The 17,374-nt window shown below is 41.3% G+C and overlaps 1 protein-coding gene across 3 annotated transcripts in view; it reads left to right on the forward strand.

The window, feature by feature from the left end:
* LOC127450419 (ras-related C3 botulinum toxin substrate 1-like) overlaps positions 1–17,374 on the forward strand; it is a 71,475-nt gene that overhangs the window by 16,921 nt on the left and 37,180 nt on the right. The window contains exons 2-3 of one of the 3 annotated variants that reach the window (XM_051714528.1): positions 743–814; positions 2,757–2,874. In XM_051714528.1, the coding sequence (XP_051570488.1) occupies positions 743–814; positions 2,757–2,874 (190 nt within the window). Of the gene's footprint in view, positions 1–742; positions 879–2,756; positions 2,875–17,374 lie in introns of those variants that run through there. The other 2 variants (XM_051714530.1, XM_051714529.1) reach the window with 2 other exon arrangements.

Genomic DNA, 17,374 nt, shown 5'->3' on the forward strand with positions numbered 1-17,374 from the left:
GAGTGACCCCTATTGTCACTAAATCGACACAAGTGTTCCCCGAAGTTCCATCAGGGAACGGAGGTTACACAAGTAACCATGACGTTTTGAGATTACAGAATCTTTGAGAAAACAAATTTTTTAAATTTCTTTAAAGAGAAATAACCACACAAAAAATAAAATAAAAATAAAAAAGCTAATGCATGTACAGTACATGCACAATAACTTCACAAAATTCTTCATTGTGTCTGATATCAACATGAGGGATACAGATATGAGAAGCATGCACATTAGAAGCTAAGTTACAGGTACTGCACTAAAATAACTCCGTTATAAACGTGATTTTTGTGTACAATTAAGGGAAACTGGGTGTCGGTTTTTAAAGCTTTCTCTTTTTTTACTTTATTTTGCTTTATTATCATTCAGTAATACACAGACATAATGACTGATGTATGTCCTCATGAAATCAGAGACTCTCCCAGCGAAATTCGAACACAGGTGAATAGATGAGCAAGTGTGACAGTGACGTGTCTCGCGTGTACACTTGTGATCAGACACATCTTAACACCAGTGTACACATGGTCTCAGTCAAGGATGAACGGTTGTGTAGTAGATACTCTACAGTCCTGTAATGTGCACACCAGCATGACGGAAAACAAGACTGTGAGTCGCAGGGCGCCGACTTCATGTCATGTAATGTTCGCTTGGCTTTAATGCCAGTGTCCTGTAATGTGTGTAATGTTTGTCTTCATCTTCATTCCAGGGCTGTGGGTAAAACATGCCTGCTGTTCAGCTACACCACCAATGCGTTTCCTGGAGAATACATCCCCAGATTGTGAGTTACACATTCTGAAGTAGAACTCGTCAAACAGCGCACTGATAATGACAATTAAAATGAAGTATGTGATTTCTCCACCTCTATCAAATCAAATCAAATCACTTTATTGTCACACAGCCATATACACAAGTGCAATGGTGTGTGAAATTCTTGGGTGCAGTTCCGATCAACACAGCAGTCGTGACAGTGATGAGACATATACCAATTTACAATAACATCAAATTAACACAGCACAATTTAAACGTCTGATATACACATAATTACACTCAACAATATACAAATAATAACATACACTGTACAGTATACAATACGCACTATATAGAATACACATTATTCAATAAAAATAAAAAAGTATATATAGTAGTATATATAGAATGTACAGTAGGTTGTATTGTACTGTATTCAGGCTGTCGGTTGATAGTCAGTTGTTAAGAGAGAATATAATATAATAATAATATAATTTATGACAGTCTGGTGTGAGATATAAGAGTAAGGGTAATAAAGTGCAGTGCTGATGTATTTTGATCATGGGAGATCAAGAGTTCAGAAGTCTGATTGCTTGGGGGAAGAAGCTGTCATGGAGTCAGCTGGTGCGGTTCCTGATGTTGCGATACCGCCTACCTGATGGTAGCAGTGAGAACAGCCCATGGCTCGGGTGGCTGGAGTCTCTGATGATCCTCCGGGCTTTTTTCACACACCGCCTGGTATATATTTCCTGGAGGGAGGGAAGCTCACCTCTGATGATGTGTCTGGCAGTTTGCACCACCCTTTGCCGTGCTTTGCGGTTGTGGGCGGTGCTATTGCCGTACCAGGCGGAGATGCAGCCAGTCAGGATGCTCTCTACCGTGCAGGTGTAGAACCGTGTGAGGATGTGGCGGTTCATTCCAAACTTCCTCAGCCGTCTCAGGAAGAAGAGGCGCTGATGAGCCTTCTTCACAATGACTTCAGTGTGGATGGACCATGTTAGTTCCTCAGTGATGTGGACACCCAGGAACTTGAAGCTGCTGACTCTCTCCACTGGTACTCCATTGATGGTGATGGAACTGTGTTCTCTGTCTTTTCTTCTGAAGTCCACCACAAGCTCCTTTGTCTTACTGACATTGAGGGAGAGGTTGTGCTCCTGACACCAGTGTGTCAGAGTGTGCACCTCCTCTCTGTAGGTCTAGCGTCACCTAACGGCTTTTTCAAAAATAATAACGATGCTCAAAAAACACAACAATGTTTTAAAGAACCTTTAAATGTTTCCAAATCTTAAATGTTATTCAGATGACTGATTTCAAGAGATAATAACATTTAGGGCTCAACAATAAGAAACTTGGAGCATGTGTGAGAGAGTTACGGGCCGCTTGCCCTATCAGGCCAGGGTTCGGGTATAAATTCTCCTCCCTGCTTAGTAGGTGGAGATATGCATGAAGAATCCATATCACCAAAAACAAAAAGGTGAAAGTGGAGATTTATTTCATTTGGAATTTAAATTGAATTGTGTAATTTTAACAAAATTAAGTTATTTAGCTAAAGATTACAAATTTCAATTTGATGGAACTTTGTTAAGAAATTGAATTGAATCTTAAAATAAATGTGTAAATTACATAAAAACAAAAATACATAGCTAGAAATGTATTTAATATATATATATATATATATATATATATATATATATATATATATATATATATATATATATATGTTATCCAGCAAAAGTATATTCATGAATAAAGAGTAAACTTAAAGTGAACAACTAGTTGTAAAATTTTGCAACTTAACTTAAAACTTTTTTTTAAACTTATTTTTATTTTTTTTACAAAAATACATTGCTAAAAATATTTGTATATATATAAAAAATTAGTTTTTGATTTCAACCTAAATAGCAGTGTCATTTGTATTGTTTGCAGTCTTCATTTCACTTGGTTTAATCCAGGTTTTAATTTTTATTTGACAGATGCAGTAATTATTCTGCAGATGTGATGGTGGATGGTAAACCAGTGAATCTGGGTCTGTGGGATTCTGCAGGACAAGAGGAATTTGACAGACTGCGTCCCCTGGCCTACCCTGAGACGGTAAGTTCTGTAGCACGCCCCTGTACAGAAATGTCATGGGTCATGTTTTCTTTTACTATGTGTTGTTTTTTTCTGGGTTATTGAGAATAAGGGATTGTAATTCAACCTGTACATCTAATTTGGCTAGCTTCTACCAACTGAGTTATTTGACTGAAATTTTTACAGAATACCATAAAGTTTGATTGGATGTTCAACCTTTGGCATCAACAACAAAAGAGATGGGAAGTGTTTTCCAGTGTTTCTGCAGGTCTGAAAAAAGTCTTAAAAATTCTTAAATTGCCCTTTCGCAAATTAACGCCTTCAAAAGGTCTTAAATCAGAGCAACAAGTCTTAAATTCATAAGGTCATGGTGTTAAATGTTGCATGAGGGATTGGTTTCTCATTGCGTTTAAGTTGTTTTAAAGTGAAGAGTAATTTCTGGGCACGAACAGCCCCCATACCAAATTTGCGGCCTCTAAAACAAATTGTATAGTGCCACCACCAGTTCAAAAATGCACTTTTCTTTTGTGCGTATTTTTTGAACCATTTGTCCAAGAAAATCTTTTTGCATGTAATTTCACTCCTCCTGATGATACAAATGGACCACTTAAATTAAGGGTACTTTCACACTAGCACTTCGTACCAAATCGCGGATGTCAACCGCTTGTGATGATGTATAATTTGCTTCTTTGCAGGCTCCAGATCGCAATTATTATGGTATAATTATTAATGAATTATTAATTATTATGGCATTTCTCATACCTGCTTGTGTCCAAATAAATTCTCTTCAGAGAGCAGCTCACATTCTTCACATCTCTTGCAACACATCCACAGGCTCACGGCAAACAAACGCTAATATTCTTCAAATCATTGCACATTTAATGCATCCGTGGAAGACAAACATAATGTTGCCTAGTGTGATGGAGAGCCTGTGAATCGGTCTCCATCACAGGATTTTAATGTGTCTAAAGGACTTATTTATTGTTTTAATCACCATTTTGCAATATTTATTGCGGTTTTATTGTGCAAACGTTATCTGTCCTATTTATGGTATCTATTGGTGTTTTTAACTCTCATTTTAACTCATTCTTATGTATTTATTCAAAGATTTTGTATTTAAGAACTGGGAGGTGAGAGTTAATTTTAAGTTAAACTAAATGGTATGTTCAATTTTCTATTTAACCCAGCCGCCACTAGAGGGAAGCCAAAATGGACTACGAGTGTTTGAGCACATGGACAAGGTTGCTAGCGCTGCTTGAACGCAATATACTCTGGCCTCCGTTGTTTAGGGAGGGGAGTAGGTACTGTTCTTAGTACCACAAACAGGCCTAACTTTTAGACTGTTTTTTTATGTAACCGTTAAATGTTTTTATGTTTGCTTTTAAACACTTATTTTATGCACATTTTGCAGCTGGATTAAACATCTTTTTGGAATGCCATTCCTTCTCTCTGGTGTGATTAGAGGTCAAGCCCCGAAGGGGCAAAAGACCCCTATTGTTTTCGTTAGTTTTCTTATTATTAGGGGTCAAGCCCCGAAGGGGCGAAAGACCCCTATTGTTTTCGTTAGTTATCTGCTTCTTCTTCTTCTTCTTCTTCTTCCGCTCTTGATTCTATGGCAGCCCATAGAACCGCTTACAGGAAAATTATTAAATTTGGCACAGAGGTAGAGGACAGTCTGATGTGTTACCACAGCAAATTTGGCGTCTCTGTCTCAAACCCTGTAGCGCCACCAACTGCCCAAATTTGCTCTCATTTGTTTATGTTAATAACTTTTGAACCGTGAGCCCTAGAAACTATATATATTTTTCCTTTAATTCCTTGGCTCAAGACGATTCAATTGCACCCTATGACATCATTTTCCATCATGAAAAGTTTTCCGGCATTTTTTTTTCTGAAAAACATACTTTTTCTAACTCCTCCTAGGCCGTTTGTCCGATTTGCACGAAAATTAGCCTGCTTCATCTAGAGGCACTCACGACAAAAAGTTATTCACAGAATTTTCATAAACCGTATCGTTTTCGAATGGTGCTTCAATGAATTCGACGAAGAGCATGCCAAAATGGACGTGAGGGTATATCTCCATAATGCTTTAGCGTATTCATACCAAAGGTATTAATTTTCATAGGCACCATGACTCGGGGGTGCCTGCTGAGTTTCGGAACAGTGCCACCTAGTGGTCACAAGATATGAAAAAAGCACATTTTTGCTTATAACTTCTGAACAGTTTGTCATAAAATCATCAAATTGGTCTCATTAGATTTAGTGGGGTATAGCGAGCCCAACAATATGAAAAATTCCTATGTCGGCCATTTTGGACGTCAGCCATTTTGAATTTAGTCATAAAATGCTGTATTTTACGAACGACTTGGTGTATCATTACGAAACTCGTTATGTGTCTTTGGCACTGAAGGGACTCAAAAAGTTTTGGGACAGCGCCACCTTATGGTAAAAAATTATAATGCTATTTCTAAAAATGCTTATAGCTATTGACTCCTTTTGCCTACTGTCATGAGACTGGTCTTGATAGATTTCGTGGTTCATGCCAAGAACAATGATACCAATAATGTCATGATTGAGCAAACTTCTTGTCCGCCATTTTTAAATGTTTTGAAAACCTTCTTTTTCGAACTCCTCCTAGACTGTTTATCTGGTTTGCATGAAAATTGGCCTGCATCATCTAGAGGCACTCACGACAAAAATTTACTCACAGAATTTTGATAAACCATACCATTTTCGAATGGCGCTTCAACGAATTCGACGAAGAATGCGCAAAATTGAACTTGAGGCCGTATCTCCGCAATGCTTTAAGGGATTGGAATGAAACTAGGTATGCGTCATCATCATTAGACCCTGAGGTTACCTGCAGCATTTTGGCACACTGCCCCCTACTGGTCAGGAGATAGAAAAATGGCTATTTTGGTTTATAACTCTTGAACACTTTCCTACATGATAACCATGCCCAGACACTACCTGAGCAGTTTCAGAACAGCGCCACATACTGGACAAAAATTCTAAGAAGTAGATATTTTTAGTTATTTTTAAAATAAGTGGGATTTTTTTTTTTTATTGAAAGTTTACATTTTCTAACTCCTCATACACTGTTCATCAGACTTTAACCAAAAACATGTCACAAAGCTTCTTTTGCTGCTCATGGTGCCGATAATTGGCTTGACCCCAGTATCGCTGCTTGCAGCTATATTTCTCCTTGTGAGTGATCTGGTCCCTATCACACCTAGTTACAGTGATAAACGGCTGCCGCATGTACTCGCATTAATGACACAATCGGACCACGGTTTGGACCCAAATAGTATGATGTGAACAGAGACCAGGGGGAGGAAACTAATTCTGGTTCGGTCCAAGCAATCGAACCAAGTGTTAAAATACCCTAAAACTCCACCCATCACTTTGGCCGCCATCTTGGATTATGTGTTTTATCATTTATTCGCTACTATCCTTCAAATTTTGCCCGATTTGCCTAAACAATGTCTCAAAATAATCACCAGACTGATCCACACAGAATGAATGATACCAAATTAAAAAATTTTAAAATTTTTGTTGAAAAGTTATGTTAATACAAATTTAACGAGGTTGACATTAAACAGGCAGTAAGGCTATATCTTGCCAATGGTTTTTCATTGTTGATCTGAGGGTACATGCACATTACATGCACAGTTGTGCACAGTAATTTTTGAATAAATTCATGAGTTTGTTTTCTATGGATTCCTTGGGTCATGAGGCTTTCAAGGATACCCATATAAGCCATATATAATTTTTCCCATATCTGTCATACTGCCTCTCCTTAACTGCATATTGATTTTTATAAAAAAGTGAAAAATCTTTTGATTGCTTTGTCATACTTTCCAGAAATTTGGTATGCACCATTGACATCATGTCTTGAACGTACCTGAGCAGTTTGGAGACAGCGCCACCTATAGTTCAAAAGATAATCCACACTTGTAATATAATCCACACTGCTGACTCCAACCTTGGCATGTCTCATTGCCGTTCATGAATTATGTCAACTGAGTGGCACAGTGTGTACATTTCTGTACATTTATATATTATTAGCTAATCTAGGACAAGAGATTTAGACTGCAGAATCATAGGGAGGTTCTTATAACAAAAGAGAAGAAAATCATGTATGCTTCTTTTGTTGAGCTTCTAGATTTAATGACCAAAATGTATTTGTATAAAATCTTTTAACATGTTTGGTGTTGATCACTTATATTTTATTCTAGAGCTTTGAGGTATAGTTTTAGATGTTATTTAAACACTATTCAAGTAAAACAGCAGTGTCATAGAGGAATGTAGCTGATACAGTGGGTCCGATCAGAAGGTAAAAGTTATTTCCACACAGAGGTATTCAAGCCTTATCGTGTTATCTTTTGTAAAATGAATTAAAAGGGAATGGAGATCTGTTGTGTTTTTAAACTTTGAAGTGTTATATGACTGTTTTTGTGCTCCCTAGGCATTTACATTTAGAGAACAATGCGATGACATACAGTATTGGGTTCAAGTCAAGTCATTTTTATTTGTATAGCGCCTTTCACAACACACTTTGTTTCAAAGCAGCTTTACAGAAGATCAGGCATTAACAGAAAATAAAAATAAATTCTATTTAACCCAGCCGCCACTAGAGGGAAGCCAAGATGGACTACGTGTGTTTGAGCACATGGACAAGGTTGTTAGCGCTGCTTGAACGCAATATACTCTGGCCGCCGTTGTTTAGGGAGGGGAGTAGGTACTGTTCTTAGTACCACAAACAGGCCTAACTTTTAGACTGTTTTTAGGGCCCGAGCACCGAGGTGCGAGGACCCTATTGTATCTGATCAATTTATTATTATTATTAGGGCCCAAGCACTGAAAGTGTGAGGCCATATTGTTCTTCTAAGCATTATTATTAGGGCCCAAGCACTGAAAGTGCAGAGGCCCTATTGTTCTTCTAAGGATTATTATTTTTTATTATTATTAGGGCCCAATCACTGAAAGTACGGAGGGCCTATTGTTCTTCTAAGGATTATTATTATTATTATTATTATTATTTAGGGCCCAAGCACTGAAATCGTGAGGCCCTATTGTTCTTCTAAGGATTATTATTATTAGGGCCCAAGCACTGATAGTGTGAAGGCCCTATTGTTCTTCTAAGGATTATTATTATTTTTTGTATTATTATTATTATTATTATTATTATTATTTTCAAGGTTTTCTGTACTTTTGGATACATAACATGCGTGAAAACTCTTGAAAGTTTGCACACACATCAGAGTCGCTGGCCATTAGGCCTTGGCAAAGTTGCAGGGGGGTCATGCAGGGGGGGCTCTGCAGCACCACCTAGAACATGGGCTTGTTCAGGGGGATCTGTAGCACATACCTTTTGAGCTACAGTCACCAAACTTTGTACACATATAGACTGCATCAAGCCGGACAACATTCGTGCTGACAGTCATAAGCTCTGCCCAAAAGAAAGTTGGCCATTTTGGATTGGGTCTGTCTGTCCCTGCAGGCTGATCACATTGATGTGGCTATTGTGGGTCACGGCCATAGCGCCACCAACTGGCAGAAGTGTGTCACTTTTAACAGACTTTGAAATATCCCTATTATGTTAACCTGAAATGCTTCAAAAAAATTTTGAATAATGTCAAGACATTACAGATTTAAAATTCTGAAGGGATTCTTGATATCTTAAATACTGTTGCCATGGCAATGCATTAAATCTCATCATTCCTTTTTGTGTATATTCAAATGTTTTTTTGAATTTTAAAGCTTATTGTTAATAAATATATTTGTTAATTTGTATATAAATAAAATATAATCAAAATATCAACTGAAATGTAAAAATAATAGAAAACCCATGTCTAACCCGGTGTGTTGTGATTGCCACTCTGAGTGCGAATCACAGCTGATCTTACACCCAGTTATGAACTTATTATTGCAACCTACAATCAGAATAAAAACTCCCTGATGCATTTTGCATCATATACCAAGTACTTTTAAAAGAGGCACGTTAGTTAGTTTTGCATTCAAAGCGCCGTTTTCTCAGTCTCACACAGCTGTGAGCGCTCTCATCTTCTCTCTTTCATAGACCGAGAGATAGTGAAGATATACCACGTGAAAATGGTTTAAGCTGAGATTCTTGCTTGTAGGCCTATCTATCAAAATGATGGACAGTGTTTTGAATAATTAATTATTGATGGATGATATCTTAACCTCGTGCTCAAATGCAAGTTTCTGAGAATAATAGCGAGTCAAATAAAAATGCATGAATCCATAAAATGCGTGATACCAGTAAACAGCATGTCAGCGTCCTCGTCTAAATCATCATGATAAGCAAAATCTAAAAAAAATAACCATGAAATGTTACTAACAATAAGAGCCTCTTTGCCCAACTGCGAGAGGGTGACAGCGCACCGAACCGAACATTATTCTGCTTCTAACGGAGGCGTGCATTGTAACATTATAACCATGCACTGCCAGACTGCAAAAACCTATTAAAACTGCATATCCTGTTGAAATGTTCACACTTTATAATGAGGCTACCAAGATGCTGCATGGTATCGCACTTGTGCATATTCCAGGTCAATGCAATTTCCAAAAAATAAACAAACATTGTTTTATAATCATCACATTATTTTTATTCGTCATTATTCTTTTGCATTTTTTTCCTAAATAAAAATGTTTGCGTAGAGCCCTGATTTGTCCTTACAACCTAAATAAATATTCCATGAAATTTGTGTAGTAAATTTTTTTAAATATTTTTTCACAGATATAATTTACCATGGTTTCAAGTCCATTATTAATTTCTGATTTGTGTTTCAGGTTTAATACAGTTTATTTCACATTTACGAGGATGTATGCGTCATTGTATTTTGAGGAATAAAATGGTGTGCCTTGGAAATGTAATATTTACAAAGATGTGCCTTGGTACAAATAAGTTTGAGAACCACTGATGTAGAGCGTGTGTTTTGTCTTTATCTCTCTCTCTCTCTCTTAATCACTCTCAGGTGTGGGATAACCAGGTGATCTGATTGTTAATGTGCAGTGCCGGCACGCAGTGTGTTTCCTTCCTTTATAAACTGAGTGTTTCATGGCTGGGTTGTGCGATGGGTGTTTGTGAGCTGTGCCATCTTGGTCACCGGTGCTCTCATGCAAATTCCCTGCTGGAGCAGATTTTCCTTCAATTTGGTATTTGTTTTTTTTTTTTATCTGCACAGTGTTGATATGGCAACAAGTAAACAAATGAAGTTTCGTCTTACCAGCATGTGTGGAAACGTTTAAACCACGTGTATGACAACTAACCCCATGTTAGTTTCTGAATCTGAAAATGGCAATATATGCTTAACGCTTGTATGCTGAAAGTAAATGTTCATAAATGTTCAGTTGTTTTTACTGATATAAAAATGTCAATTATTTACAGTAGATATGTCATTATGTATATTGCAATATGACAAAAATGAAAATTTTCATATGTATCTTGTTTTTTAAGCACTTGTGGAATTTAAATTTGTACATAAATGCTCAAATGTATAAACTCTAATTGTATTTGTTCGTATATGGCCAGTGGCGATTTCTCAGGGCCAGCAAATCCTTCTTTGCTGCATAACATACCTAAAAAAATTTTTTTCATCCTTTCATTCTCATTGACCTTTTTGCCTATGTATTTTCAATCGCTTTCCACTCATTCATCTACAAACGAATAGCAAAAAATAAAAATGTATCTAATCAGAATTTATTCCTTGATGCTTATAAGCAAATGTGACAACTGTTTCACAAATCGCATACCTGAAGCAGCACGTGAGTTTGAGCTCCACCCCATCAGTCCTTCAGAATTTCCACAGAATCCTTCAACACTGCAGTGAATAGGCATCTAAAGTCAGATTGTCAGATTAATCAGCCAATCAGATTGATTTATTTGTTCTTGTGGGTGTGGACTTTAGGACATTTTCCAGTCCACTTGCCTTCTGGCAGAGCCATTGAAAAAGAGAGTTGCGATGCTCTTTGATCTTGCCGACACGTGATCACTTGGTTAATGTAGCTCTCAATAGTTCCAAACAAATCCGCGCTGTCAACCAGTTTGAATGGTATTGGCGGGACAGATAACAGCACCAACTAGATTTACAACAATTTTCGGTATATTAACACAATGTCCATTGGTTACTGGTGTGTTGTATCATATGTCTGCTACTTTATTATTATTATTATTATTATTATTTACATTTATTTATATTATATTACTGTATAACACTAGGCAGCAGTATTGGGAAGCAGAGCTAGAAATGGCTATGCTAGCTACTGTACTGTAGCCTACTGAGGACTATTATTTTATTTTACATTTAACGTTAGACTGTTTAAGTAAATGGGACTTGTTAAACACGTTCTTTTATTAATTAGCCCACATTACAATTTACTATGTTGATGTAACACTTCTCAGTGGAAGGAGGAGGTGAGAAGCATCTTTCCTGGTTCAGGTAAGGGTTTTTATTTTCCTCTCTGCAGCAGATATACACTCTCAGGGCTTTTATGTTGTTCACTAAGTTAGTCTAAAAAAATACACAAACTATTTCAAAAAATAAACTCTCAACTTTCCAATAATAAACTCTTCACTTCACACTCGGGTCTCTGGTGCCCAGGCTCTCTCTCGTCTAGCTGCGGTGTGGTTCTATTTATGCCGCTCTCCCCGTGCTCTAAAATTAGAGACAAGTGTTAGACATAATTTAACTCAGATGTAAGCTCCCTTACCTCTTTCTCTCTCTCCGGAGAAATGCTTGACCACGCCCCCGCTGCCACATATCACCACCGCCCGACTCAGGCTGGGGCAGCATCTGGCCTGCCTACCACTCCCCCCCCATTCCTGGAAAGGAAGTCGGCGACAGCCATCTGTGCCCCCGGTCTGTGGACTACCTTGAATTTAAACGGCTGAAGAGCCAGGTACCAATGGGTGATCCGGGCATTGGTATCTTTCATGCGGTGGAGCCACTGGAGTGGGGCGTGATCGGAACAGAGGGTGAAGGCCCGCCCCAACAGGTAGTATCAGAGAGTGAGGACCGCCCACTTGATGGCGAGACACTCCTTTTCCAAGGTGCTGTACTTAGTTTCTCTCAACGAGAGCTTACGGCTAATGTACAGCACCGGGCGCTCCTCCCCCTCCACCACCTGCGAGAGTACGGCCCCCAGCCCTCTGTCTGAAGCATCTGTCTGTAAAACAAAAGGGAGAGAGAAGTCAGGTGAATGTAAAAGCGGCCCCCCACAAAGTGCGGCTTAAACTTGCGTGAACGCCCGCTGACACTGCTCCGTCCACTGGACCAGGTCTGGAGCTCCCTTTTTAGTGAGATCAGTCAGCGGGCTGGTGACGTCCGAATAATTAGGTACGAACCTTCTATAATAGCCAGCCAGCCCCAGGAACTGTCTCACCCCCTTTTTGGTCTTGGGTCTCAGGCAGGTCGCAATCGCCGCTGTCTTGTCAATTTGGGGATGCACCTGCCCGTGGCCCAAGTGGAACCCCAGATACCGTACCTCCACCCGCCCAATCGCGCACTTCTTTGGGTTCGCTGTGAGTCCTGTTCTGCGCAGCGATCTCAGAACCGCCCTCAGATGCTGCATGTGCCGCTGCCAATCATTGCTATAAATGATGATGTCATCTAAATAGGCAGCGGCGTAAGCTGAATGCAGTCTGAGGATTCGGTCCATGAGACGCTGAAACGTAGCCGGGGCTCCAAACAAACCGAATGGAAGTGTTACAAATTGGTGTAATCCAAACGGTGTGGAGAAGGCGGTTTTCTCACGGGAAATTGGTGTCAAGGGGATCTGCCAATAACCCTTCGTCAAATCCAATGTCGAATAAAATCGAGCAGTGCCCAACCGATCGAGCAACTCATCAATGCGAGGCATTGGATATGCATCAAATTTAGACACCGTGTTGACTTTCCTATAATCCACACAGAATCGCACAGACCCGTTGCTCTTAGGCACTAGAACAACTGGGCTGGATCAATCGCTGTGGGATTCTTCTATTACCCCCATATCAAGCATTGCATCCAATTCTTCCCGAACGATTTTCTTCTTGTGTTCGGGTAATTGATAGGGGCGGCTACGTACCACGACCCCCGGCTCGGTCTCGATGTGGTGATGGATGAGGTTTGTATGTCCCGGTAGAGGGGAGAACACATCCGCAAACTCCTGTTGCAACCTAGAAACCTCCGCGAGTTGACTCGGTGAGAGGTGGTCTCTGCAAGTGACCGGGGTGAACTGTTTATGTTTTGAACTCAGCTCCGGTCCAAGCTCCGCCTTCTCGGGAACTAACATAGCCAACATCACGGGAACCGCCTCCCTCCACAATTTCAGGAGATCGAGGTGGTATATTTGACGTGCGCCCCCTCTATCAGTTCGTTTAACCTCATAATCGAGATCTCCCACTCGTCGTGTGACCTCAAAGGGTCCTTACCACTTGGTGAGTAATTTAGAGCTCGATGTGGGAAGCAATACAAGCACTTTATCTCCCGGTGCAAATTCCCTTAGCTGAGTTCCCCTGTCATACAGTCGGTGCTGTCGTTCTTGAGCTTGGAGCAAATTCTCCTGTGTTAGCTGTCCCAAAGTGTGGAGTTTTGCTCTAAGATCAAGAACGTATTGAATTTCATTTTTGCTGTTTGAAGGTCCCTCCTCACAGGCCTCTCGCAATACATCAAGCACGCCGCGTGGGCGTCACCCATACAGCAGCTCGAATGGGGAGAAGCCAGTGGAGGCTTGCGGGACCTCTTGTACTGCAAATAACAGGGGGTCGAGCCATTTATCCCTATTTCTAGCATAGTCATGCACGAACTTACGAATCATGTTTTTGAGGGTTTTATTAAATCGTTCCACCAGGCCATCCGTTTGAGGATGGTATACGCTGATGCGAATCGATTTAATATTTAACAACTCGTAAAGTTCGCGTAGTGTCCGTGACATAAACGTTGTGCCCTGATCGGTGAGGATTTCTTTCGGAATCCCCACCCGGGAGATTATTTTGAAGAGTGCCTCCGCAACACTGCATGCTGAGATGTTGCAAAGAGGCACTGCTTCCGGATATCGCGTTGCATAGTCCACCAGGACCAATACAAAGCGATGTCCGTGTGCTGACCGTTCTAATGGCCCGACGAGGTCCATTCCAATTCTCTCAAAGGGGACCTCGATCAAAGAGAGAGGGCGCAATGGCGCTTTTGGGGTGGCCGGTGGGTTAACCAGTTGGCATTTGTGGCATGCCGCACACCACCTGCAGACATCCCCGCCAATGCCCGGCCAATAGAAACGGGCTATTAGACGGTTCAGTGTTTTCTTTTCTCCTAAGTGACCCGCCATGGGATTATAATGAGCCGCCTGGAATACCATTTCCCGACGGCTCCTTGGAATCAAAAGTTGGGTTGTATCCTCTTTAGTTTGAGTGTCCTGTGTCACTCTATACAACCGCTCATTGATAATCTCAAAATAGGGGTATGAAAGGGCGATGTCCGGCTGGAGTCATTGACCATCGATGACTCTCACTTGGTTGAAGGCGTGTTTAAGGGTTTCGTCTCGCAACTGCTCCAAAGGGAAATCCCCTTCTCAGGGAATTCCCTGAGAAGGGGAGGGGCTGCAGCCTCTCCCCCTCTCTCGTCATTATGACGTGGAGCTGTCGAGGACGGCCCCGGCTCCGCCTCCCCTGCCAGAGCATCGCACATTACACATCTCCCTAACTTCATACACGACCCATCCGTGCAAATTCCCTTTAATAAAACTCTAAAATCAGGCCAATCAGTCCCCAAAATCAGCGGATGAGTGAGGCAGGAACTAACCACGGCCTCCACTCTATGATTTTTACTTCTGAATATCCCCATGCACACATTTCACCCTCACCATTTTAGTGGTGTCCAATGCCTCGGGTTGAACCAAGCGTTGGTAGATAGTGGTTTGATTACACCCGTTATCCACCAACGCTTGGTGAGTACCCCCCTTGACACTTACCAGTATCCGGTACACTCCGGCCCGGTCGGGGGCAGCCTGTGGGAGGTCAGAGACCCGCACCACCATTCCCAGCTCCATCAGAGGGCACTGATCCTGGAAGTGGCCTGGGTCTCCGCATCTCCAGCAGGCTGGCCCAGGCGCTACGCCTGCACTTGTGTCGGCGGGCGCCCCCCCTGAGGGGGAGAGCGGCGGGGCACAGGGGAAGGGGTCGCCTCCCACACCCGGGGAACTGGTCTCAGGGGCTGAAGTCCTCCTTGTCTGCGTGGGGCAGGAACGGGACCTGGAGAGAGAGCAGAACGAGAGGAGAGAGGGGAGGGGGATGAGACAGAGGGAGGAGAGAGAGGGTAGGAGGGCTTTTCCGCCCTCGGGATCGCCGCCATGTGGTCCTCCGCAAGCCGGACAGCTTCCTCCAGCAATCCCGGGCGGTGGCACTGGACCCGCTCGGCCGTCCCTTTTGGCAGACGATATATTAACTGTTCTAGTACCACCTGGTTGATAATCCCGTCGACGTCACGGTCCCCCGCTTGCAACCATCTTCGGCAGGCGTCACGGATCTGCTGGGCGAAGGCAAATGGGCGGTCGGAGCTCTCCAACTTCAAGCTCCGGAAGAGTTGACGACTTTCCTCTGGAGTCCGACCAACCCATTGCAGGATGGCTTTCTTTAAATCTCCGTAGGCCAGGATACTCATCGCTGGCAATTGTTGAGCCACGAGCTGGGCTTCCCCGGACAACAGCGGGATAAGTCGGGCCGCCCGTTGGCCGATCGGCCAGCCCCAGATCTCGGCGGTTTGCTCAAACAAATCCAGGAAGGCCTCGGGGTCGTCCACCGCCCCCATTTTCTGTAACGTGGGCTAAAAGTCTAAAAATTTAGTCTAAAAAATTACACAAACTATTTCACAAAATAAACTCTCAACTTTCCAATAATAAACTCTTCGCTTCACACTCGGGTCTCTGGTGCCCAGGCTCTCACTCGTCTAGCTGCGGTGTGGCTCTATTTATGCCGCTCTCCCTGTGCTCACTAAAATTAGAGACAGGTGTTAGACATAATTTAACTCAGGTGTAAGCGCCCTTACCGCTTTCTCTCTCTCCGGAGAGATGCTTGACCACGCCCCCGCTGCCACAGTTGACGATACTTATATTTATAGTACTCGATGCAATGACAAAGTTAAATATAATCTAAATATCAATCACACCAGCAACTGCTCAATTTAAGCCAAGAAAGGAGTTTGGTCAATAGTACAGAATGTACAAGGCAACCAATTGAATTCAATAAAACATTTTATTATACAATATGTCCAGTGAGAGGGTAAAGGATGTTCGCCCACCCATGGTCTTCCACTCATGTTATTTGTAGTGCTAGATCCAGTGATCTAGATCAGTGGTCTTCAACCCTGGTCCTCGAGTACCTTCTACCCTGCATGTTTTATATGTTTCCCTCTTCCAACACACCTGATTCAAATGAACGGGTTGTTATCAGGCTTCTGCAGAGCTTGATGACAACCAAGTAACGATCTGTTATCTTACGATAAACTTTAAATAAAGCTGGCTACATAAAATACCACTATTGACTAAATTGATAAGAGGTCCACTAATGCTTAGAATATGAAACAAATTCAGTCATTTCATCAACTTACAAGCGAGCGTGCTTCGGAAACACTGAAAATGAATGCGGTTGCAATGTTTGGAACTATTGGTCAGCCCATGACACGCGTTACTTCCGCATTCTTCGATTACAGTGGAAGTCTATGGGAGTGTCGCAACTCTCTTTTTCAATGGCTCTGCCTTCTGGCTTGCCTTGAGTGATGCAATCACGCTTTAAGTGATGTAGGTAATTTGAAAACGAAGAGCGCGAGATCTTGCTGACGAGTCTGTCACTCACTGCTGGTATTGTCGTTGAGAAAGAGATCCTTATGGATTTACAAACCTGAGATGTTCTGCATGATTGTGTGATTGATAAATTAAACAGGAAAGGAGGACTGCTTTTCACTTCAAACAAATTGGCAAGTGCTTTTTGCATTGTTATAGCAACATCAGGAGTTGTCTAAGTGTAATTTAGGCTGCTTGAGCATTCAGTGTCGGATCAAGTTTTGAAAAGTAACCGTGCACCCTGACAAAAAAATGTATTGCACGGGCCACGGCTGTATTTGTACAGATTTATTGTATGTCTATTTTAAACTTAGATATGTTTATTTCATTCTCCGAGGCAGAAAATTACAATACAAAAATAATTAAGGGTCTTTCAATACCCACAGCTTTCACCTAAATGTATGCTATTTTTGTGTGCTTTTCTTTTTTTTTTTTTGGTTGCCAACTGCATATTCAGTTATTATGCACTAAAATATTTACATGTAATTGCATTTAAAATGTAATTAGCACAATTTCAGAGGTATATAATGATGATTTGTGAGTTTTCTCTGCAAAACAACCCCAAAAAATGCAGCAAATTGCATTGCAAAATTTGAGAAAAGCAGTAGCAAATTCAGCCATTTTGTAATTCTAGCTAGCCAAATTACATGGCCACTTCCTAACTACACCGTAATTTGATGAC

Source organism: Myxocyprinus asiaticus, chromosome 13, assembly GCF_019703515.2.
Source record: "Myxocyprinus asiaticus isolate MX2 ecotype Aquarium Trade chromosome 13, UBuf_Myxa_2, whole genome shotgun sequence".
Taxonomy (NCBI): Eukaryota; Metazoa; Chordata; class Actinopteri; order Cypriniformes; family Catostomidae; genus Myxocyprinus; species Myxocyprinus asiaticus.